Raw genomic sequence first — 24,918 nt, forward strand, 5'->3', positions numbered from 1 at the left:
TGTTGACTTCCTGGGGGTAGCATTGTTGTTGAATTCTAATTTTAATCCATGGTGATCTGACAAGACACAGGTTGTAACTAATATTTTTTTTGTATCTGTGGAAGTTTGCTTTGTTACCGAGTATGTGGTCAATCTTCGAGAAGGTTCCATGAACTGCAGAGAAGAAGGTATATTCTTTCCTATTTGGGTGGAGTGTTCTATAGATGTCTGTTAAGTCCATTTGATTCAATACCTCCAATAAGTCTCTTAATTCTCTGTTTGGTTTCTGTCTGATTGACCTGTCCATTGGTGAGAGAGGAGTGTTGAAGTCTCCTACTATTAGCGTGTGTGGTTTGATGACTGCCTTGAGTTCTAGAAGAGTTTCTTTTACATATGTGGGTGCCTTTATATTAGGGGCATAGATATTCAGGATTGAGACTTCTTCCTGATGAGTTGTTCCTGTTATGAGTATAAAATGTCCATCTCCATCTCTTCTGATTGATTTTAGTTTGAAGTCGATTTTGTTAGATATTAGAATGGCCACACCCGCTTGTTTCTTAGGTCCATTTGCTTGGAAAACCTTTTCCCAACCCTTTACTCTGAGTAGGTGTCTGTCTTTGTGGTTGAGGTGCGTTTCTTGTAAACAGCAGAATGTTGGATCCTGTTTTCGTGTCCAATCTCTAAGTCTGTGCCTCTTTATAGGTGAATTGAGTCCATTGATATTAAGAGATATTAATGACCAGTGGTTGTTGACTCCGGTCATTTTTTTTGGGTAGTAGAGTGTTTGTGTTTTCCTTCTTTGGGTTGTGCTAGTGAAGGGTCGCTAGATGTCTGAGTTATTGTAGGCAGTGTTGGCAATGTTGGAATCCTTGGGATGTAATTTTCCTTCTAATATTCTCTGTAAGGCTGGATTAGTAGTTATGTATTGTTTAAATTTGTTTTTATCCTGGAATATTTTGTTTTCTCCATTGATAGTGAATGAAAGCTTGGCTGGGTATAGTAGTCTGGGCTTGCATCCATGGTCCCTTAGTTTCTGCAGTACCTCTATCCAGGACCTTCTGGCTTTCATGGTTTCCATAGAGAAGTCTGGTGTAAGTCTGATAGGTTTACCTTTATAGGTTACTTGACCTTTTTCCTTTGCAGCTCTTAATATCCTTTCTTTAATCTGAATGCTTTGTGTTTTGATTATTATATGGCGAGGGGATGTTTTTTTCTGATCCAGTCTATTCGGTGTTCTGTATGCTTCTTGCACCTTCATAGGAATATCACTCTTTAGGATGGGAAAGTTTTCTTCTAGAATTTTGTTGAATATATTTTCTGGGCCTTTGATCTGCAATTCTTCTCCTTCTTCTACTCCTATTATTCTTAGATTTGGTTTTTTTTTTTATTATGTCCCATATTTCCTGAATGTTTTGTGATGAGAATTTGTTGGATTTGCTGTTTTCTTTGGTCAGGGCGTTTATTTTCTCTATGGTGTCTTCATACTCTAAGATTCGTTCTTCTATCTCTTGTATTCTATTGGTTATGCTTGTTCCTGAAGTCTCTGTTTGTTTACCTAGATTTTCCATATCCAGCCGGCCCTCGGTTTATGTTTTCTTCACTGCCTCCATTTCAGTTTTCAATTCTTGAACTGATTCCATTACGTGTTTGATTGTTTTTTCTTGGTTTCCCAGGGTATCATTTACGAATTTACTCAGTTCTTCAAACTTTTTGTTATATTTGTCTTCCATTTCTTTACTCATTTCTTCCATCTTTTTGGTAAATTTCTCTTCTATTTCTTTAAGAGAGTTATTCATAACCTGTTTAAGAGACTCTATTGCTTTCATAATGACACTGTTTTCCACTTCTTCTGGAATAGGGTGCTCAAGTCCTTCTGTCCTAAGATTGCTGGGATCTGGCGTTTTCATGTTGTTTTTCAGATTATTGGAGGAATTCTTGCCTTGGCGCCTGCCCATCTCTTCCTTCAGATGCTCTCCAATGGCTCTTCCCTCCGCTGGGTCTTCTACTGGATTAGTGCCCCTTGCTATCCAGGAATCACTTTGCCTGCAGCCTTAGCTTGCTGCAGGCAGGCTATTAGAACAAAGGGACTCCCTTCCCTTTGCACTCACCGCCTGTCCAGCCCGCGGTGCCCACCCCGGCTGAGATGGAGGAATTTAAGCCCCGAAAAAGGGAGAGGGGAGGGTCGGGGTTCCAGGCAGAAAGCTGGGATGGCGTAGCAGGAGAGAGGGTTTAGCTGAGGGAAGCTGCCCCTTTGGAGTAGCCAGGGAGATAAGGATGGCGGGAATATTGTGTGTTCCTTAACTGGACTTGTATGGCGGTCAGGAACAACACACTTACCCCACCGTTGTATCTTCTGGTACAGGATCAGAGCCCCTCGCTGGTCAGAAGTCTCCCTGCCTGCAGTCTTAGCTTGCTGCAGGCCGGCGATCAGAACCAAGGGACTCCCTTCCCTTTGCACTTACCGCCTGTCCTGGCCCGCGGCGCCCACCCGGGCTGAGATGGAGGAATTTAAGCCCCGAAAAAGGGAGAGGGGAGGGTCGGGGTTCCAGGCAGAAAGCTGGGATGGCGTAGCAGGAGAGAGGGTTTAGCTGGGGGAAGCTGCCCCTTTGGAGTAGCCAGGGAGATAAGGATGGCGGGAATATTGTGTGTTCCCTAACCAAACTTGTGTGGCGGTCAGGAACAGCACACTTATCCCTCCATTGTATCTTCTGGTACAGGGGTATAGCATTTTTAAAGGCAAAAAACACAATTACATCAATGTTGGATGAGGGTCAGAGTAACATTTGTTTTGACAGAACATAGTAGCTATTTCAGATACAACATGGCAATTAATTTTGATCTATACTTTCTTCGGTTATTTAAATTTGTATAAATATTAATTATTTTGGTTAGTGCACCTAAGCCATGCTCAGGGACGTGGAAATCTCAAATGTGTTGCCAGGGCAGACATGACTGTTGGAGGAGTAGAGGGCTGAGAATCATCTAAGTGATTACAAAATGAGTCAGGGCAAGATGGTGTTACCTTAGTCACTTCACGTGGATGGGCTATTATAGATAAAAATAAAAAGATGGAGGGTGTAATAAAATGGTTGGTCACAATTAGAGTGTCTGGCAAGGACAGTGCTGGCTGGTGTTGACAGTGGCTCACATATAATATATCCCCAGGAAAGAACTGTGATAAATACTGGGTGTGGCTCCAAGGCATCCACATTTCCTACCTGCCAGGTCCCAGGTTGTGTAAAAGGAACCAGAATGCAGATGGACATTTCCTGTCCAGACTGCCTGGTCCCAAATAAACATAGAGCCACTTAATATGAATTATAAATTCTTGGCTGATAGCTCAGGCTTGTTACTAGCTAACTCTTACACTTACGTTAACCCATATTTTTATTTATGCTTTGCATGTGGCTCATGGGTTGTTACCTCATTTTTACATGTCCTGCTTATGAGGCAGTTGGTTGGCCTTTCTCTTGACTCCACCCTCCTTCTTCCCATCATTCTCAGTTTGGCTTTCCTGTCTAACTTCCTCCCCAGCTACCAGCCTGCCAGCTTTTTATTAACCAATGAGAGTAATACATATTCAGAGTGTAGAAAAGGATAGTTCCACAGTACCAGACCTTAGCATAACTGATTCCATGATGGAAGTACCATTCAGGTTGTAAAACTCATCATGTAGACAGCACCATCTGCAAAAACTAGAAAGCCTAATTGAACAAAGTTCATCATTCTGGGAAAGTCTCTAAATGCACCAACCTTGCTTTTTGGCTTCTGTAGTTCTGATTCTGGCTAAATGTTCTGGTTCACTGATGTATGTCAACTGGGGACATGGTTTTTGTACTTAAAAGCTCACCCTGAGAAAGGCTTGGGGATCCACTCTGGGATCTGGAACATTGGGATACAATGTAGTCACCGACTGACTGATAGACTTTCTATTGGTTTAAATGGAAGTCTTTTCTAGTGGATACTGTTAATCCAAATGGTGAGAATAAGACGATTACCACAATTTAAGCCAAATTTGAAGCAAGCTTGATGTTTTTATTGGGGTGTACCTAGAAGTTGGCTAAGTGATTTCCTCCTAAGTTGGGTAAATGAGAGCAGCTCCAAATTTACCTCTTGAGTCCTTTTAAGGAGTAAAATTATGAGTGGTTTTACAGAAGAGAGACAATGGGGCAATAAAGATAAACAGAACTCAAAAAAAATCACCATGTATTGTCTGAGTTTTCTGTCCCTCCTGGTCCCTCAGCCATTTAGTTCCAAAAGAAAATCACACAGAGGTCTATATTAATGATAAACTGATTGGCCCATTAGCTCAGGCTTCTTATTAACTCTTATATTAGCCCATTATTCTAGTATATGTTAGCCACATGGCTCAATACCTTTTTTAGTGGGGCAGGTAACATCTTCCTTCTTCTGTGTCTGGGCAGAACTGGGGAGGAATGGGCTTCCTCCTTCCCAGAATTCTCCTGTTCTCATTGACCTGCCTTTACTTCCTATCTGGTTGTCCCACCTATACTTCCTGCCTAGCTACTAGCCAATCAGTGTTTATTTAAAACATAATTGACAGACTATAGACAATGTCCCACACCAACCATGTGACTAAGCAGGTTCAGGGAGGGTCAGGCATAGTAAGGTAATTCTCAAAAACAAGTCAGGGTCATGGGTTAGGGAAAGTCAGGTTCCAGGAGACAGAGAGCAACTCATTCTTACAGTAAATAGAAACTTATTTTTAACAATACAGCATAACGGCTCCTGACTTCAAAATGGAGTCAGACAGGTTCAATACCTACACAGGTTCCTGTGTTACTCAGGGGTTCCTAGAAGAACAGAACCAATGGGAATATCTATCTATCTATCTATCTATCTATCTATCTATCTATCTATCTATCTATCTAATCTTCAGATTCAAATTAGTCAGCTTTAAAACAGTAACAACATCAGAGTCAGACTTGAGAGCTGAGAACCTAGTTGTGACTTGGTCATGAGTCCTCATGTCTCAGTGGCCAGAGAAGTCCCACAGCAGTGATCTTTCACCAGACTCCCTCCGACAACCTTTAGTTGCTCAGTCCACAAGGCTGGGTACCTCAGCAGTCCCAGTCTAGTGCCAGAAGCCTAGAAGGTTCCTGAAGATGGGCTGGTCTTTGCCCATGTTGAAAGCTTGGAAAAGCAAGTTGTGATGTCAGTGAAGGGAACGTGGGGGTCAGCCGCTGCACCTCGGCCTCAGGAGGGCCAAGTGAGCTAAGGGCCAGACCGTCTTCCTTCTTCCCACATCAGTCATGGTCATCAGTACAGTTATTCAGGCAAGGATCTACACTCAGGTGATTCTAATTTGTTGCAAGCTGACATTAGAATCATAATCGTTCCATCCTTAGTGCCCCAAAACAAAACGAACAAACAAAAAACCAGAGGCACAGACTCTGCTCTTAAGGTGCTTGCTTTTTTTTTTTTAATTGTTTTATTCTGTTTGTTTTGAGACATGGCTCCACACTAGCTCAATCTGGTTTTTGTTTTGTTGTTGTTGTTTGTTTTGTTTTTTGGAGACAGGGTTTCTCTGTGTAGCTTTGGAGCCTGTCCTGGAACTTGCTCTGTAGACCAGGCTGGCCTTGCACTCATAGAGATCCACCTGCCTCCACCTCCTGAGTGGAGTGCTGGGATTAAAGGCCTGTACCAGCACCACCCAGCTCAGTCTGACCTTGAACTCTCCATCCTCCCGGGTCGTTCTCGACAGTATTAAAGTTATTGGCATGTACCACCAAGCCTACCTCTATATGTGATCTTTATTATTAGGGCTTGCAGAAAACAGCAGTGGAGATCAAAATGACTAAGGTGACTGTCTTAGTTACTGTTCTCTTGCTGTGAAGAGACACAACGATTCAGGTAACTCTTATAAAAGAAAGCATTTAATTGGGAGCTTGCTTAGGCTTTCAAAGGGTTAGTCTGCTATCACCGTGATGAAAGGCAGACCGACAGGCATGATACTGGAGCACTAGCTGAGAGGTGTACATCTTCATCCACACAGAGTGGGAGAGAGGGAGGGAGAAGGAGAGAGGAAGAGAGGGAGAGAGAGGCGGGGACCTGAGCTTTTGAAACATCAAACCCACCCATAGGAACACCCCTCCTCCAACAAGGCCACCCCTCCTCCAACAAGGCCACACCTTCCACACAAACTTCAGAGCTTTTCCAGCATGAGATTCCTGGGGAAATTCCAGTTTCCGGAGCCAGCATTTTGATAATCTGATTATCAAAGGGGCCTAAGTGTCCCTGTGTTAGCTTATGTTCCCTTCTGCCAGGTCACACACACCTGGTAGCTAACAGGTCCAAATCTCGATACCCACCCACTCTTTTCCAGATCATGACTTTGCAGAATGTGGAAGTAACATTTGATGGTGTATTTTTACACAGCAGATGGAAACATGCTTTAGTACAGAGTTTCGGGTTCTGGTGTGGTTTTTTTTTTCCTTATTTTGTTTTGTTGGACCCTAGCGTCCAAACACTGAGAAGGAGTTGCCCCCAGAGACCACCCCTCACGCCACAGCCAATGCAAAAGCATGAGGATTTTATTAATTCTTTCATGACAGGGTCCCCCAGCATTCGGGAAGCGGAGAGACCTCGAATAGCTGGTACAGGCTACTTTTAAAGGAGAAGGCCACAGAAGCAAGGGGGGGTTGTTCTTTGATCATTATGATTGGCTTATTCAATTACCAATAATTGACTGGAGAGCTGTTGCCAGATCAGATGAGGTAAGAGGTCATTTTGACCCCATTTCCCAGGGGACTGAATCAAAACATACGTGTATAGGTAGTTGTTCAGGAACTGAGTCAACATCTTAAAGGTTATCTTGCCCCAATTTTTGGAGAACATACGTGCATGTGTAGCTGTTAGGTCCTTGATTCCCAGGGGAGGAGGGGAAGCACTAAGGCACGGAGGCTGAGAGGGTTCAGAATTGTCAGAAATGGCTTCAGAATTGTCTTAAAGTCTTATAGTTTTTTTAAACTTCTGAAACCATCTTAGTTTTATGGATTAGTTGGAAAATCAGTACAGAGAATTTCTGTAGAGTCCTCACCCAGCTTCCCCGAATGTCAGCTCACACAACTGCCAATATTTATACAAACTCAGAAGTTAGGAAGGGTCCAACAATATTATCTAATCGGCTTCACTGGGATATCTCAATCCCCGCCAAGGCCCGTTTTCTGTCCCAGGATTTCTCATATGTGTGTAGACATTGGGCCTTTTAGTCAGCTCTAGTCCAGCTGTGGCTTCTCAGTCTTTGTTTTGCATGAAAAACACTTTGGAAAAGTACCGGCCAAGAGGCCCAGAAAAACAATACAGTATTCTCACTTGTCTGTGAATTTGGAACAATCAGATTCACAGAAGCAGAGAGGAGAGAGATGTTTACCAGAGGGGTGTGTGTGTAGAAGAATGTTTGTGCAATGCTTCAGTGGACAGAAGGGATGTATTTTAGTCCTTGGTGGCACAGTGTGGTGATCATGGTGGTATTTTGCACGTTTCAAATTGTCGAGGTTCAGTTGCAAATGCTCTAACTACAAAAATAGTATTTGAGGTGACAGATGAATTAATTTGATTTAACCATTTTGCTTTTTGTGTGTGTGTATGTATATATACATACATATATATATATATGTATATATACATACATATATGTGTATCACTCATACCTCAATATATGTATAAAATTTATTTTGACCCATTTGCTATATTTAATTTAATATTACTGTGTATGTAACCAAAAGACAATTTGGTGGCATCAGTTTCAGCCTTTAAGTGGGTTCCAGGGATGAACTCAAGTTGCAAGCCTCTCAAGGCAGGTACCTTTTCCTGAGACACCATCCTGGAGGCTCCCTTCTCCCATTTACTATAAAAGACTTAGAAAGTCCCTCAAACGCAATACTCCTTTAGTTTAAAAAAATAAAATAAAACTTCCACTTTTGAAAGGATTGAGCTATTGCAGAATTTGAGGGCAAGTCCTGGGAAGAAAAGAAAGAAAGAAAGAAAGAGAGAGAGAGAGAGAGAGAGAGAGAGAGAGAGAGAGAGAGAGAAAGAAAGAAAGAAAAAAAGAAGAAAAAAGAAGAAAAGGAAGGAAGGAAAGAAGCAGAGGGCATGGAGGCAGAGTCGTGTGGACTCTGGGAATTCAAAGTTGGCCTGGTCTACATGCAAAGTTCCAGGTCTGCAGTTGGCTGCTTTTAACTCTTTTTATTCTTTGGCAGGGCGGCAGGGGGGTGCCCAGCTCCCAAATAAATCACAGATATAGCCTTATTCTTTCTTATAAATGCCCGGCCCTTGCTTGCTTTTAGCCCATCTTTCTTATCTTAAATTATTGCATGTTGGGGGCCAGGGACCCCCAGACCCTGAAATTCCTGTAAACAACTTAGTTTCCTGTGCTTGCAGCTGCTCTGAGCACAAGACAGGGAAGTGGTTTCTGGTGGGCTTGCAGTTGAGGGTTAGGGCGTGGCCATTAGTCAAGGAGACCCTATATAAGCTGCCCTGGAACACAATAAAGTTGGCATTCTTGCCATTCTTGTTTCAAGGATGACCTGTGTCTCTGTATCTGTACCTGTGTCTGTGTTTCACTCTCCAGCCCCTTGCCCGGCTCATGAACCTGTACTGTAGCATGCAGAGCAGGTATTGCATCACAATTGCATTTATCTTTTGCCTCTGGGCTTTTATCTTTCTCTATTTCTGTATACTTTTCTTTTCTTCTTTCTCCATGGCTTGCTGTGTAGCTGGGTGGGTGGCCCCTAATACCCTCCTCCCTCTTTTCCAGATTTCTCCATTTATTCTCTCTACCTGCCAGTCCCACCTATCCGTTCTCCTGCCTCGCTATTGGCTGCCCAGCTCTTTATTAGACCATCAGGTGTTTTAGACAGGCAAAGAATCACAGTGCCACAGAGTTAAACAAATGCAACATTGTCAGAGCCTGCGCTGAGGAATCAGCTGTGGGTAACTGGGAGGGGGCGCAAGGTTATAGGAAATGGCAGATTAAGAGAAAGGAAGACAGAAATATAGGATGGACCAGGGGAACTGGCTTCCGTGGGCACCTACACTCTCATGGTGCACATAAAAACTCACATAAGCACCCCCACACATGTAACAATAAAATAAATCTTAAAAAAAGAAAAACAAATTCACAACAGTGTAGTCATGAGAAATCATCATCAGATGAACCCAAATTGAGGGACTTTCTACAAAATACCTAACAGCACTTTTCTGTTCGTTCGTTTGTTTTGGATTGGGGTGGGGTGGGGTGGGTAGGGTGAGGAACAGGGTCTCACTATGTAGCCCTGGCTGACCTGTGCTGTGGAATATTATTTTAAGGTGCATTACATTTGTTTGTGCTGTGGAACATTTGTTTAATGATGCAAAGATGTATTGCATTCTTCTAGGTTGTGTGGGAGCCCACGTGTGACTCAGTTTCCATCTGGAGTCATTTCTGACTTAAAGAAGGCATTTGAGTTCAAGCTTGCCTGCTCTGCTTTTTCCAGTAACCTTGAGGGCTGGGAGTAACATCTGTGTTAGCCCATAGAAAGAACATTTTGCCCAGATGAAAGAGCACATTTTCTACTAAGATTTGGACTAGGGTATGCCAGCCGGAGGCACTCCTCATTAGAGATTAGAAACTGCTTAGCTGAATGAGATAAGTGTACTTGCTTGAGCTTCCTCCCAAAGACAGTGCAGAGGGGGTCAGCTGACAGTACTGCTCTTTGCCTTGCCTTTTGACTGTATTTAGTACATATGCTGTCTGCAAAATAAACTCATGGCTGTTTGGGTTTTCAAGAGAAGATTTTTCTTTGCTGCCCTGGCTATCCTGGAACTCACAGAGATCCACCTGCCCTGCCTCCAGAGTGCTGGGATTAAAGGTGTGCGCCATCACTACCCAACTGCACATGGTCATTTTATCAGTCAAGTCCACATTAAATATTAAAACCGAAAATTTGATTTTGCAAAAGAAGGGTTTAACATAGGTATTAGGGAATTTTAACCAAAGAGCACTGAGTATCACAGAGAAATCCCTGTTGGAAGCAGCTATCATGTTCTGGGCCTGGACACAAAGGGAAGAAGCAGGAGTTTACTGCAATCTAGAAGCTTGAAGGAACAGTCCTGCATGCTCTGGGAAGTGGGGGGGAAGAGGGAGAGAATGCCTGTAGGCAAGGGCTGGAGCCTCTGGGGGTGGGGAGTGGCCACACAATGAAGCTGGTTTCAGGCATGCCAAAACAAAACAAAAAGCGCCCAGAGACTGGTACCAAAGGCTGCAGGGATGAAAGCCATGACTGGATACATCAAAGGGCTTGTCTTCCGACTCCAGGCTTGCAGCCTCCCTGGTACTGCTCACTGCCGGCAGAGCCCAGGGTGTTGGAAGCAGGTAAAGGGAACCAGCATCCTCCATTGCTGTCTAGCATCACAGTGTTTGGGAAAAGGATGCTGGAACAATGAGCCACAATAGCTTTGCCATCCGCAGAACCCTGCAGCTTCATTTATCCACTCACACTTTAAGTGGCTGCGTAGAATTCAATTATTCAATCCACGCATCCATTTTCACAATGCTGGGTAGTCATGTGATTTTTAAATTTTATTATCTGAAATGATGCTGCAATCTTTTCCTTTTCTTTGGATCATAAACTTTTGTAGTTGGGGCCACTTCATACAACTATGACTCATATATTTGAGGTGAAAATATTCATATCTCCCATTTTCCTGGGCCTTACTTGGTGTTTCTTTCAGCACCAAATAGCTCCCACAGATACTGTGCAAACCCGAGTGTTACAAGCCAACGTGTTCCTTTTTCACTCTCCTGGAAGGAGGGTTGATTCCCACCAAAGCAAAGGTGAGCCCCTAGCGGGCACACGGGACAGTTTCAGCAAGGTGTGGTGGTGGTGACGCTGAAGGAACTTTACCACGAGGGTCATTCCCTTCCTCTTCAATACAGCCCTATGTGGGGAACAGGCAAACACTCCCTAAGCTGTGGCAGTCCTCAGCCCTGCATCCTTTCCCAGGGGGCCTCCCTGCCTCACATTCCTGTGTGCTAGAGCCTGGACGTGGTTTTGGAACGCAAGGGTGCCATCTTGTGGAACTTTTGTGTTGAATTCTTTTTATTTGAAAGCAACTGCAGTGATATTCCAAATGTCATCGCTTCGTTTTCCTCTTTTAGTTTCATTGACTCTGCGGCACTGAAGTGGTTGTACTATGTGAATTTGTACGCCACATTTTTAGAATATGCATTTCTGTTTTTTTTAAAAAAGTTTTTTTTTTTATTTTTGTTTTTGTTTTTTTTTTTTCAAGACAGAATTTCTCTGTATAGCTTTGGAGCCTAAATTGGAACTCATTCTGTAGACCGGTCTGTCTCTGCCTCCTGAGTGCTGGGATTAAAGACATGTGTCACTGATGTGGGATTTCCCTCTGTATGCTGTGAATATGTTTTATTACCATTGGTTCATAAAGAAGTTGCTTCGGCTGATGGCAGGGCAGAATACAGTCAGACTGGAAGATATATATATATATATATATAGATAGATAGATAGATAGATAGATAGATAGATAGATAGATAGATAGATAGATAGATTGGGGGGGGGCAGAGTCAAGGAGATACCATGTAGCTGCCAAAGAAGAAAGATGCCAGAACACTGGAACCTTACAGGTAGGCCACAGCCTTGTGGTGATACACAGATGAATAGAAATGGGTTAATTTAAGATATGAATTAGTCAGGAATATGCCTAAGGTATTGGCCAGGCTGTGTTGTAATCAATATAGGTTCTGTGTGATTATTCAGATCTGGGCAGCCAGTAACGAAAGAGCAGTCTCTGTTTATACACCACCACTGCCTGGCTAGAATATACAGTCTTTCTTACGATGATCCTTAATGTGTCTAAATTTAAAAAATTTAATTAAAAATGTTTTATTTTGTGTGTGTGGGTGGGAGAGCCATCTGGAGGTTACAAGGTAACTTTTGGGAGTCAAGTTCTTTCTTTCCACTGAGGATTGAACTCAGGACATCAGCCTTGGCAGCAAGTGCCTTTAGCCACTGAGCCATCTCATAGGACCCTGAATATGCATTTATTTTTGAGAAAGCGTTTCTTTATGTAGTCCTGGCGGTCCTGGAGCTCTCTATGTAGACAAGGCTGGCCTAGAACTCACAGGGATCATCCTGCCTCTGCCTCCTCAATACTGGGAATAAAGGCATGTGCCACCAAACCTGACACTCCTGAATTTTTAAAGTTATGATTTATTTTCTTTTGCAGCTCTGGGAGCTCCTGAAGTCAGTGCTTCATCTGTCCTGTGCTGCCCTCTCTGCCCAGTTCTGTGTTAGTTGCACTTTACGGAGCCCTCACTATGTGCCAGCTGTTGGATGTTCTAGAAACACAGTGAGCGTAAACATGAACCTGCTGTTGTGTTGTGGAATTATGTTCTGATTGGACAAACAGTATCATCACATTTTCACACTTCCAGGTGATGAAGCAGGGCCGGAGACTGAGCTGAGCAATCTTTGTCTCCCCCAAATTCATTCACTCTTTTGCATGTCTATATGTGTGGCACCCACATGTCATAGTGAGCATGTATGTGGAGGTTAGAGGACAACTTATGGCATCTGCTCTGTCCTCCAGCTAGGTGGGTCCCAGGGATCAAACTCAGATTGCCAGGCTTGGTGATAAGCCCCTTTACTTATTGAATCATCCCAATGGCTCTATTTCTAACTTATAAATTGTGGTTGCTACATATAGGTCTTGCTTCCCATGACTTAAGCTTATTATATTGGATGCATATCCCTGCTGTTTCAGGTCACAGTTCTAACCATGCTCATTTTTCGTGGCTCATTTGATTTCTGCATTTCCTTAGTGGTGGACACTGGCATAGGCAGTCTTGGCAGGAAGGCCCTTGGAGCCACCCTTCTGCACATACATTAGCATGCGTCTCTTGGAGCATCTGTCCAGGAGGTAGGCTCCTTCCAGGTTTCCTTAAGACTGCCTACAGCCAGCAGACAACAGGGATCTTATTTCCTGAGTTCACGATAACCTTTGCAGGGTCACATTTCTGTATTTTGCCAATCTGATAAGTATGGATTAGTATCTTGTCTTAATTTGTGCTCTGCTAACTAATGAGCACAGAGTTCTCTTAGGGACTCAGATCAATCTGTGTGCTCTCACCTTTCGCAGTGAACAGAGGTATTGGCTGCTGTTAACTTTCTTCTCCTCTCTTTTCTCCCTCCCCTCTTTTATCCTCTCCCCCCCATTTCTATCCCCTTTATTCCTGCTCCTCCAACTGTTCTCTCCTGCTCTATAGAAGGAAGTTTCTGTCCCTCCAGGTTTCATAGACATCCAGTCCCAAATAAACACACACAGGCTTATATTAATTATAAACTGATTGGCCTATTGCTCAGGCTTATTACTAACTAGCTCTTACAACTTAAATTAGCCCATAACTTTTAATCTGTGTTTAGCCATGTGGCTTGGTACCTTTTCTCAGTAAGGTATTGTCATTTTGTTTCCTCTGTATCTGGGTAGCGACTGACTCTCTCTCTTTCCTCTTCCCAGAATTCTCCCAGTCTGGTTGCCCTCCCTATACTTTCTGCCTGGCTACTGGTCAATCAGCATTTCATTAAATCAATATGAGTGACAAATCTTATAGTGTATAAGAGCATTCATTATCCCACAGCACCCCTCCCTCTCTCTCCTTTCTGACATAATATCTCACTCTTGCCCAGGTTTGCCTCAAAACCTGAACTCAGGTGATCCTATCCTTGGACTCCCAGATAGTTGGGATTACAGCACAACCAACCATGCCCAGTTTCTTCCCTTGTTTCTCTGCTGAGTTGTTAGGTATTCTAGAGAGCATTGACTCAATGGTGTTCCAGAAATCTGAATTTATTTGGGGGCACTCTTCCAAGATGGCTGTGCATGAATTCCTGGTTACATGTTACTTTATTTTTACAATTCATGTGTATTAGAGCTTTATCTTGAAAGATTAATTTGTGGTGCAAGCTTTAATTCCACAGATCCACATTTTCAAAGGTTTGCTCATCATCTTGGTGCTGTGGGATGCAGTGAAGCCTTTAGAAGGGCCTAGAGAGGGAGGCTTTGGGTCATCGGGAATATGTCCTTTAGGGGAATGAGACCTTTGTTGCTTGCTTCCTCTTTCTGGCCAAGAGTGTCTTTCTCCTACCATGTACTTCCCATCACTGCCACCTTGGACCCCAACAGAAGCCTGTAAGCATTGGGACCATATCTGATCATGGACTGGAAATTCTAAACCCATGAGCCAAAAGACCTTTCTCTTTTTACAAATTGATTACTTCAGGTATTTATTACTGGGGTAAGTATCTGAGTAATAAGTTGACATTATAAATATCTATTAAAGATGGCAGTGGGAGCCAGCAAGATGGCTCAGGATGAAAGGCAATTGCTGACAAGACTGAAGATGTGAGTTTGATCCCTAGGACCCACATGGTGGAAGACAGTCTTCAAGTTATCTTCTGACCTCCACATGCATCCCACGTCACATGTGTGTGTGCCACCTCTCCCAATAAATGTATTTTTTTGAAAATTACTGGTGGTTGTGGGAGAAAATTAGGAAGATAAAGATGAGAATTCCAATTCCAATCCTTTGTTTTTCCTTGCTATTTCCAAATACTGAATCTATTAATCTTGTTTATATAAAAAAAGAGCAGCTGTATTAAGATATAATGCACATGCTTGATAGTTCACTCATTTCAAGTACACATTTAGTGGATTTTGCTGTATTTCACTGCAAATCTAAAAATTGTGATAAAATATATAACACACAAAAATGGAAACTTTCATCATTTACAAATGTGTGACTCAGCGATAACAGTCTTACTGTTGTGCACCCATTACTAATAGGTGTTCACAAAATTTTTCATAAACTCTAACATTCTTTAACTACAAGTGACCACCAACTGCCCACTTCACTCTTAGTTCTGGATACACGACCACTGTACATGAGTCCTTTCTGCTGGCTTTCATTTTGTGTATATAATCTTTTCAAGATCCATCCATGGTGTACCATGTATCAGAACCTATATATGGTGGAGTGCAGTGATGTGGGATTCCTCTCTGTATGCTGTGAATACCATTGGTGAATAAAGAAACTGCCTTGGCCTGTTGATAGGGCAGAACTTAGGTAGGCAGGGAAAACTAAACTGAATGCTGGGAGAGGGAAGGCAGAGTAGGGAGAAGTCAGGTAGCCCTGCCAAAGACAGATGCCAGAACTTTACCTGGTGAACGACAGCCTTGTGGCTATACACAGATAAATGGAAATGGGTTAAATTAATATGGAAGAGCTAGCCAATAAGAAGCTAGAGCCAAACAGTGTTTTAATTAATATAGTTTCTGTGTGATTATTTCTGGGCTGAGTAGCTGGGACCCAACAAGCGGCCTCCTTACTACAGTGAAGCAATGTTGTACTCCATGCATACCATACACTTGTGTTTCTACTTATCTTTTGATGGACACTAGAGTGTTTGCATATATTGCCTAAATGTTTAATGATACAATGATTATCAGAGGTAAATGTTTATTTGAATTCCTAGGAGTGCTTTTTCTTTTTTTAAATTGAGAAAATGCTATCATAAGATTGGTCAATAGGCAATTCTGTAGGGGCATTTTCTGATTATCAATGTGGGAAGGCCCAGTCCATTGGGAGTAGTGCCACCCTTGGGCAGGTGGGATAAGAAAGCAGACTGAGGAAGTCAGGAGGGGCAGTCGAGTAGGCAGCACTCCTCCATGGCCACGGGATCAGTTCCTGCCTCCAGGTCCCTGCCCTGATCTCCCTCATGATGGATTGTAGGAGAGGTGAGCTAAAAGAAATGCTTTCCTCCCCAAGTTGATCTCAGTCATGCTGTTTGTCAAAGCAACAGAAAACAAACTAGAACAAAAATTGGTACCAGGATCATGGTGGGTTGCTCTGTAGACCTGACCATGTTGTTTGCAGGACTGTGAAAGGAATTTGGCATTTTGGGCTAGAAAACAATTCAGCGCTCACAGCTCACTGAGCTGCCATGAGCTTGGGAGATGACAGGTGTGTGTGGACATGGGATTCTCCTAGCACACTGTTGAAAAACAAGCCCCTTCTTTAACTTAATGTTCTGGGTGCCTTGCTGAAAAGCACCTCATCATGTCTGTGGGTCGTGTCTACTGTATCATGTCTATGGGACGTATCTACTGTATCATGTCTGTGGGACGTGTCTACTGTATCATGTCTGTGGGACGTGTCTACTGTATCATGTCTGTGAGACGTATCTACTGTATCATGTCTGTGGGACGTGTCTACTGTACCATGTCTGTGAGACGCGTCTACTGTATCATGTCTGTGGGACGTGTCTACTGTATCATGTCTGTGAGACGTGTCTACTGTATCATGTCTGTGAGACGTATCTACTGTATCATGTCTGTGGGACGTGTCTACTGTATCATGTCTGTGAGACGCGTCTACTGTATCATGTCTGTGGGACGTGTCTACTGTATCATGTCTGTGGGACGTGTCTACTGTATCATGTCTGTGAGACGTGTCTACTGTATCATGTCTGTGAGACGCGTCTACTGTATCATGTCTGTGAGACGTGTCTACTGTAGTCCATTGGTCTTGCAGGTGTGTACAATCTTCTGTACTGCGACACATCATTGTCATCATGTCCTTTAGTCCCACAATGCAGGAGGCAGAGGCAGGTGAGTCTCTGAATTTAGGAACATCCTGGACTGCATATCAAGATCTAAGACAGGGGCTGGAGAGATGGTTAAGAGCACAGGCTGCTCTGCCAGAGGTCCTGAGTTCAATTCCCAGCAATCACGTGGTGGCTCACAACCTCTCTAACGAGATCTGGTGCTCTTTTCTGGCCAGCAGGCAGAACACTATATACATAATAAATAAATAAATCTTAAAAAAAAAGATCTAAGACAGGCAGGGTAACATAGCAAGACTCTGTCTCAAAACAATCCAAGTGCCAACTACAACAAGCCCACACAAACCTCCTAACATTTTATGATTTTCGTGTTGTTGTAACACTGGATAAAGGACAGGGGCTGGAGAGATGGCCAAAGGGTTAAAGCACTTGTGCTATTGTAAAGGACCTGGGTTTTGGTTCCCAGCGCCCACATTGTGGCTTACAACATCCATAGGTACACACAAGGTACACACAGTGTAAGTACAATGTTTATACACACAGAATAAGACAATCTTAAGAAAAAAAACAACAGACCAAAGTAATAGTATCATCCAAGTCTAGCTTGGTGAACTAATGAGTTTATTGGGGTTACTTATAGGAGTAGGGGCTTCCACATACATATACATGCTCACCTGTACACACATACATAAACATGTACATACATCTCCCCATAACATTATTTCATATTTATTTTATTGCCAATTATTTTATAGTGCTATCTTGCATGTTTCCCACAGCCCAATATATCTTCCCTTATGAGACCTTGATCTTATGATCATTGTGTGTATGTTGTTAGGAAAGTGTGGTATTCAGACTGAGCCCCCAAACCTATGTGTTAGGGAGAGGGTACTGTATTTCTATCTCAAAAGTATGGAAAATTTAGAAGAAGAAAGCCTATTTTTCCTGTATCAATGTCAATACTTTATCCTGCTTCCAGACAGGCCACTGTCACTCTCAGGTTATTTTCAAGGCAGAGAACACACAGCGAGGGAACAGTCACACAGGACAGGACACAGCGAGGGAACAGTCACACGGGACAGGACACAGCGAGGGAACAGTCACACGGGACAGGACACAGCGAGGGAACAGTCACACAGGACAGGACACAGCGAGGGAACAGTCACACGGGACAGGACACAGCGAGGGAACAGCCACACAGGACAGGATACAGCGAGGGAACAGCCACACAGGACAGGACACAGAGAGGGAACAGTCACACAGGACAGGACACAGAGAGGGAACAGCCACACAGGACAGGACACAGCGAGGGAACAGCCACACAGGACAGGACACAGAGAGGGAACAGTCACACAGGACAGGACACAGAGAGGGAACAGTCACACAGGACAGGATACAGCGAGGGAACAGTCACAGAGGACAGGACACAGAGAGGGAACAGTCACACAGGACAGGATACGGCGAGGGAACAGTCACACAGGACAGGATACAGCGAGGGAACAGTCACATGGGACAGGATACGGCGAGGGAAGCCTGGAGTGAGACTTTAACTGCATTTCTTCGATAGCAAACCAGACAGCTTCTGGCATCGATACCTGTCTTGCGAATTAAGCCCCTGTCCCTGGTGGCACTTGCTTAGTCTTTTAGAAAGCACTTCGCGTTCTCATGTCCAAGGGCTCAGCGACAGCCTCGGCCTCCAGCTTACCACAGCATCACTCTGCATACAGGCCTCTGACAATGTAGTGTGTGTTTTTGTAAAGGAACACTTTCTCTTTGTTTTATTATATTCTTTAATGAAAATTTACCAAGAAATTACTGAGTCAGAGCTGGCTAGATGGCTTATTAGGTAAAGGCACTTGATGCCAAAGCTCATGACCCAAGTTCAATCTCTGGGACTCCCACGGTAGGACAGAGCTGGCTCCCACAGGCTTGACTCTGACTTCCACATGCGCACTGTGGCACACATTTTACCCCCCCCCCCCCCAATCCCTGAACCAGAAAATGAGTACATGGCATTTTACATTACAAAGCAACTCAATGACGATTTAGAGAAAGTTAATTCTTTGAAAAAAAATGTCACAAAATTCTGGCACTTCAAGCAATGTAATTGCTATGCATCTTTTTCTTAAAAAGCTTGTTTCCAGGCTTCCTTGACTCCCTTAATGCTCTCCTTCTTGACGCACTTCCAGTACTCCTGCACACTCTGCTGCTGCGACACCTGTCACCGAGAGAGAGGTCAGGCACTGGAATCATGTCTCGTGGCCCTGCTCATTGCCTTCCCATACTCTCTAAAGAAAGCTGAGGGTGGGTTATGTTGCCAAATGCATGTAATGAAACCCATATTTGTTAATTTTCCCCAGATAATATGTGCTGTGGGAATTGGGATCTCTTTTCTAATTGTAAATGAATAATCTTATGTTAGGAACACAAGCATCAGTTCTCGAGCATCCCTTTTATCTGGCTTTCTTCCTAACTATCTACTTACTGTCTGTGCAGACGCTTAAAGTCAAGTTATTCTGATGCGAATTTATTTCATGAGAGTACTTCTAGTAGATCCTAATGGAAACAAAATTCTGGGCTTTCTCTGTCCCCTAGTCAGAGTGCCTGTGACTAGCTGCAGCCACGACATGTACTGAGGGTTCTGTGTGCTTCATAGTTAGCTCCCTATATAGGTATTGTTGATAAATTGATCATTTTCTTCATTATACAGATAAGGTATCTGAGGAACAAACTAAGTGGTTCTTCAAGATTCATCAGTTAGCTGGGTGGCTGTGGTGCACGCCTTTAATCCCAGCACTCAGGAGGCAGAGGCAGGTGGATCTCTGTGAGGTCGAGGGCAGCCTGGTCTACAAGAGCGAGTTCCAGGTCAGTCTTCAAGCTACACAGAGAAACCCTGTCTTAAAAAAACAAAAACGAAAAAGATTCATCAGTTAATACATGACAGGGCAGAATTCGAATCTAATGAGTCCAAGGTCAGTTCCAAGGTCAGATCTAAAGTCAGACTCAAGGTTAGATACTAGGCTGTGATTTCTGAAATTAGATTCAGATGTATGTGCACATTCAATATACAAGTGTGCATGTATGTCCAAGTATGTGTGCATGCGTGTGTATAAGTATGTACAATGACAGAGGTCTGAGGACAGCCTTGGGTGTCAATCACTGGCCTGAAGCTCAGAAAGGAGGGTAGTCTGGCTAGCTGGCAAAACCCACAGACCCACCTATCTCTGCTCTCCAGAAGTGAGATTCTAAGCACATGTCACTGTGCCTGGCATTTACCTGGTTCTGGGGACCAAACTCAGGGTCTTATTAATGGAACCATTTCCCCAGACTCAGGTTATTCTTAAAGCAAGGAAAATGGTAAATATCATTCTTGTAAAAGACAGTTCAGGGTTTGGTTGTAGTTTAGTTTCTGTGTAAATGATAAAGATTCCATTTAACATATTTCAATTGCTCCAAATTTTAGGTTTAAAACCATTGTTACTAACATGTAAAAACACTGATTAAAAAAAAAAACAAAAAATAAACAAACTAAAAATCTGTTACCCATAAACCTCGATGCATCCTGTTTTTCAGTACTCCAAGAAACTCCCCATGGCTGAGGCACTCATCGCCGTCCAGGTCGAAGATCTTGAAGACGGTGTCCAGGACATTGTTTGAGAGCTCCTGTCCAGTTGCCACCTTCACAGCTCTCTTAAACTCCGCTACAAGGCAAAGCAAGAAACCGCGATCAACCAGGTAAATTAGTCTAAGTGGATTTAATCCACAATTTCCCATTATTTGAGAAGAGTATTCAAATCACGAGTGTGCTCAAATCACGAGAGTATTCAAATCATGCATTTGGTTGAGAAATGTCATGAGGGTAAAGCAGGGTATTTCAAGTTAATCAAGGTTCCCAGTAACATATTCAATTCCATGTCCTTCCCTTTCTTGAGAATAAGAAAGTAAAAGCAGATAAAGTGACTCTTGAGTAAGCCTGCAGGGCTATGCAGGGAGACTAACAAGATCATTATCTTACTGCTAGTCACCCCCTTATGGGTATCATCCACTCGACAGTGAGACTACGTACAGACAATGAAGATGAAATGATCCGTATCTTACCCAGCCTCACGGGGCGATGAGCTAAGCTAAACATTTGCATGGCGATAGCAAAGTCTTCCAAATGCGTTGTAAAATGGCAAAATGACTTGAACTCATCCAAAGTAATGCTCTAATAAAATAAAAGGTTTTTTTAATTATAATTTTACATATACATTGAAACATTTTTTTCTTTCTTTTTTAGTTTTTCGAGACAGGGTTTCTGTGTAACAGCCCTAGCTGTCCTGGAACTAGCTCTTGTAGACCTCAAACTCACAGAGATCTGCCTTTAAAGGCGTGCGCCACCACCGCCACACTATACATTGAAATCTTATTCATGTTAAGTCTTCTATCCTAAAGCTTATGAACATAGATCTTTCTAAGCAAGTTGATAAAATGTTAAAGACACAGAACAGAGTGAAATATGGAGGTAGAGGCAGGTGAATCTCTGTGAGGTTGAGGCCAGCCAAGGTCTATGGAGTAGAACCGAGATTTGAACCTTGATCTATCTGATTTCAATATCTACGTACTTAAGAACAAACAAAACCTAGTTTAAAAGCTACCTTTACCAGTAAAAAGAACTTGGAAAGGGGGCTGGAGATGGCTCAGCAGTTAAGAGCACTGGCTGCTCTTCTAGAGGTCCTGAGTTCAATTCCCAGCAACCACATGGTGACTCACAGCCTTCTATAGTGGGATCTGATGCCCTCTTCTGGCATAAAGTCATATATACAGGTAGAGTACTCACATAAAATTAATAAGTCTTAAATTAAAAAAAAAAATTAGAAAATTCTCTTCCGTCAACTGATGCTGCCTGAATTGATCTGAAACTTAGTATACCTATTGCCTTGATCTCCAGAGTAGCTGGGTTACAGGTACATGCCAGCTGAAGCAGTGGAAGTTCTGACAGAAAATTCTTATTTCTGCAGGGCCTTTCAGGACCTGTCCTCTGTTCAGATGTGGTCTGCTCAGGTCCCACTACTTTCAGCCTTTGTGGGGCAATCAAAGTTGTAAAATTGCAACAAATTAAAAAAAATTATTATTTTTCTTATGTGTATGGGTGTTGTCTGTGTGCCACTTGCATGCCTGTGCCCATGGCAGGCAGAACAGGCATTAGATCCCCTGGATGAAGTTCCAGACAGTTGTGAGCCACCATGTGGGTGCTGCAATCAAACTGGGTCTTCTGCAAGAGCAGCAGTGTTCTTAACGTGAGCCATCCCTCCAGTCCCAACAAAAGAACTATAAAGAATATATGACCAAGGTGAAAAAATGCCAGCAGTGTGAAGGGTAACAAGCCTTCCTTCCTCCTCCCATCCCTCTTCTGACCTCACTGCAAAGGCATGGACAGCACCTGTATGCTTTCAGAAATACACAGCTCATATAAAAGCGGCTGTGCACCCACTCACCACAAACTGCCTGACTCGGAACACTCTCTCCACGCTTTTCTGCACTCCACTTTCTTTTTCCCCCACAGTGAATTTGTCCGCGCAGTTGTGGATCAAGTATCATTTCTCTGTATATCGTATCATGATCTTAAAACAGGCATGGAGTGCCGCCATTCCAATGCCCACTTCTCTTTTCAGCAGGCTGCGGTGTCAACTCAGGACCTTGTGCATGCTAGGTTTTTCTACAGGTGGAAATGGCATCTCATTACCACCTGAACTTGTGCATCTTCAAAATGAGGTTTCACACTGTTCATTTGTGATTTCTCTTCTTGTGACTTTATGTCCTGTCCTGGTGAGGGTTATCATTGCTGTGATGAAACACCGTGACCAAAGCAGCTTGGGGAGGAAAGGTCTACTTGACTGACACTTCCACACTGTTCACCATCAGAGGAGGTCAGGACAGGAACTCAAGCAGGGCAGGAACCTGGAGGAAGGAGCTGATGCAGAGGCCATGGAGGGGTGCTGCTAACTGGCTTGCTCCTTATGGCTTGTTCAACCTGCTTTTTTATAGAACCCAGGACCACAGCCCAGGAGTGGCCCTACCCACACGGGCACCCTGAATACACAGTTTTCCTCAGAGGACTACTTTGCTGCTGCCAGTATAATGACAACAAGGCCTTCTCCTGCAGCAAAGGTCAGGAAACTGCTTCCTGCCTGGTGGGAAGGACTGATTTGTTTGGCTGTGTATGGTCTCTCACACAGCAGCTTCCCTCAGGGACTCTCAGAATCACTGTTACTGGCCTTGGATGGCAAGGGGAAACCAGCACAAACAGGATGTTCATGCTTTTGCTATGAGTAACAGGTTGTTGTTGGTTTTTTTTTTTTTGTATCTGACTCAATAATCTTGAATCTTCTGCACCCACTCCGTTGTGCAGGGTAGTGTAGAAACGTAAGCATTCAGGTACTCTGTACTAGCTGACAGCCTGCTCTTTAAGTCCTCAGATCCTCCTAGTGTTTGAGAAGATTCCACCATGTGCTCATTAGCTTCACCTGCCAACCTGACCAGCCCAGGAGGACATTATATGTTAACATTTTAATTTCCTAGTCAATACTAGAGCCAGCTCTAAAATTAGATGTTTCCTTTGTATCTAATCAGGGTTGTAAACATTTCCTTCTTTTTAAAAAAAATTTCCAATTTTTTGGTTTTTTGAGACAGGGTTTCTCTTTGTAACCCTGGCTGTCCTGGAATTCCTTTATAAACCAGGCTGGCTTTAAACTCAAGATCTATCTTCCTTGGCCTCTGGAGTCCTGGGACTAAAGGCATGCACCATCATTATAAACATTTCTTCATTTTAAAGATGAAATTCACTTGTAATTATGTATTTCCATTTTCCATTTCAATTATCAATTGTATTGCCTCTCTGGCCATGGTGTCACACTGAGGAAGGGGAATTACAAATTCAAGGCCTACTGGACAACATTATGAGAGGAGGAAAAGGATCACTCATATATTCGTTTTTTTTTTTCTTTTTTTAATGACACAGTTTTTCTATGTAGCTCTGGCTGTCCTGGAACTCAATTTGTAGCCCAGGCTGGTCTGGATCTCAGAGAGCTCTGCCCGCCTCTGCCTCTAGAGTGCTGGGATTAAAGGTGTGCGCCACCATGCCTGGCTGGATCACTCATATTTTCTCTTTTCCCTTTTGCTAGAAATCGCTTTTAAAGGTTGGGGAGATGACCCAACAGTTAATAATATCAGCTGCTCTTGCATAGGACCGGAATTCCATTCCCAACACTTACACAGAGTGGGTTGCAATCTCCTGTAACTCCAGTTCCAGGGGATCTGACACCTGGCCTCTGTGAGCATTTGCACACATGTGATTCACACATACAAACACATGCACTAACATGGATACACATTAGAAAAAAGAGAGAAGCTGGGCGGTGGTGGCTCACGCCTTTAATCCCAACACTCGGGAGGCAGAGGCAGGCAGATCTCTGTGAATTCGAGGCCAGCCTGGCAAAGGGGCTGAAGAGATGGCTCAGTGGGTGGAAGCATGTTTTGCTCTTGCAGAGGACCTGAGTTCAATTCCTAGCACCCACATCAGGCAGCTTACAACTGCTTGTCACTCCAGCTCCAGGGGATGGCCCCAACCTCAGATATACACATATACAGACATATACACGTGTACATGCAAATAAATAATAATAAAAAATTAAGAAAACCAAACAATCCCTTGAAATCTCACTACAGGATAGACGGTTGAATGAGAAGGGCACCCACGGTTCCAGCTCATGCTCGCCCACCTGGTCCCCAGTTGGCAGACCTGTGTGAGCAGAGTTAGGAGGTGTGGCCTTGTTGGAGAAAGTATGTGACACTTTGAAGTTTCAAAAGACTTGAGTCATTCATTCCCAGTCAGTCTGTTTCTCTCCCCGCCCACCTCTCTGCCTCCAAATTGTGGATTACAATGTGAGCGCTCAGCTGTCCCTGCCACCATGCCTTTGCTCTGTTGCCATGACGTCTAAGCCTGCACCTGTAAACCCAAGTTAAATGTTTCCTTCTGGAATCGCCTTAGTTATGGCGTCATGGCAACAGAACGTCACTCAGACGGCGAGTCTGGTGGCCATCACTTTGAAGCTCACACACAAATCTCATTTCCTGTGAAAATGTGTACACGGGACAGCTACTTCTAATATGTTAATGACACAGCAGCATTTCACTGAATTCAATTTTTTCCTGATGGTTTTCAAGTGGGCTCTGTTGGGCTCGCTGGGTACATAGTCAAATCCTATGTAAACAGAGACAACCATGGCCCTCTTTCCAAACAGCTTTGCTTATTTC

At 43.4% G+C, this 24,918-nt stretch overlaps 1 protein-coding gene across 1 annotated transcript in view; it reads right to left on the reverse strand.

Moving 5' to 3' along the window:
- Positions 1–17,204: 17,204 nt before the first annotated feature.
- The window catches only part of LOC148120221 (calcium uptake protein 2, mitochondrial), a 92,870-nt gene continuing 85,156 nt past the window's right edge, over positions 17,205–24,918 (reverse strand). The window contains exons 10-12 of the mRNA XM_087912143.1: positions 20,722–20,830; positions 20,167–20,324; positions 17,205–18,841 (exon numbers count right to left, since the gene is read on the reverse strand). Coding sequence (XP_087768269.1) covers positions 18,749–18,841; positions 20,167–20,324; positions 20,722–20,830 — 360 coding nt within the window. The 3' untranslated portion in view covers positions 17,205–18,748. The remainder of the gene's footprint in view (positions 18,842–20,166; positions 20,325–20,721; positions 20,831–24,918) is intronic.

Source organism: Myodes glareolus, chromosome 12 (genome assembly GCF_982192425.1).
Source record: "Myodes glareolus chromosome 12, mMyoGla1.1, whole genome shotgun sequence".
NCBI lineage: Eukaryota > Metazoa > Chordata > Mammalia > Rodentia > Cricetidae > Myodes > Myodes glareolus.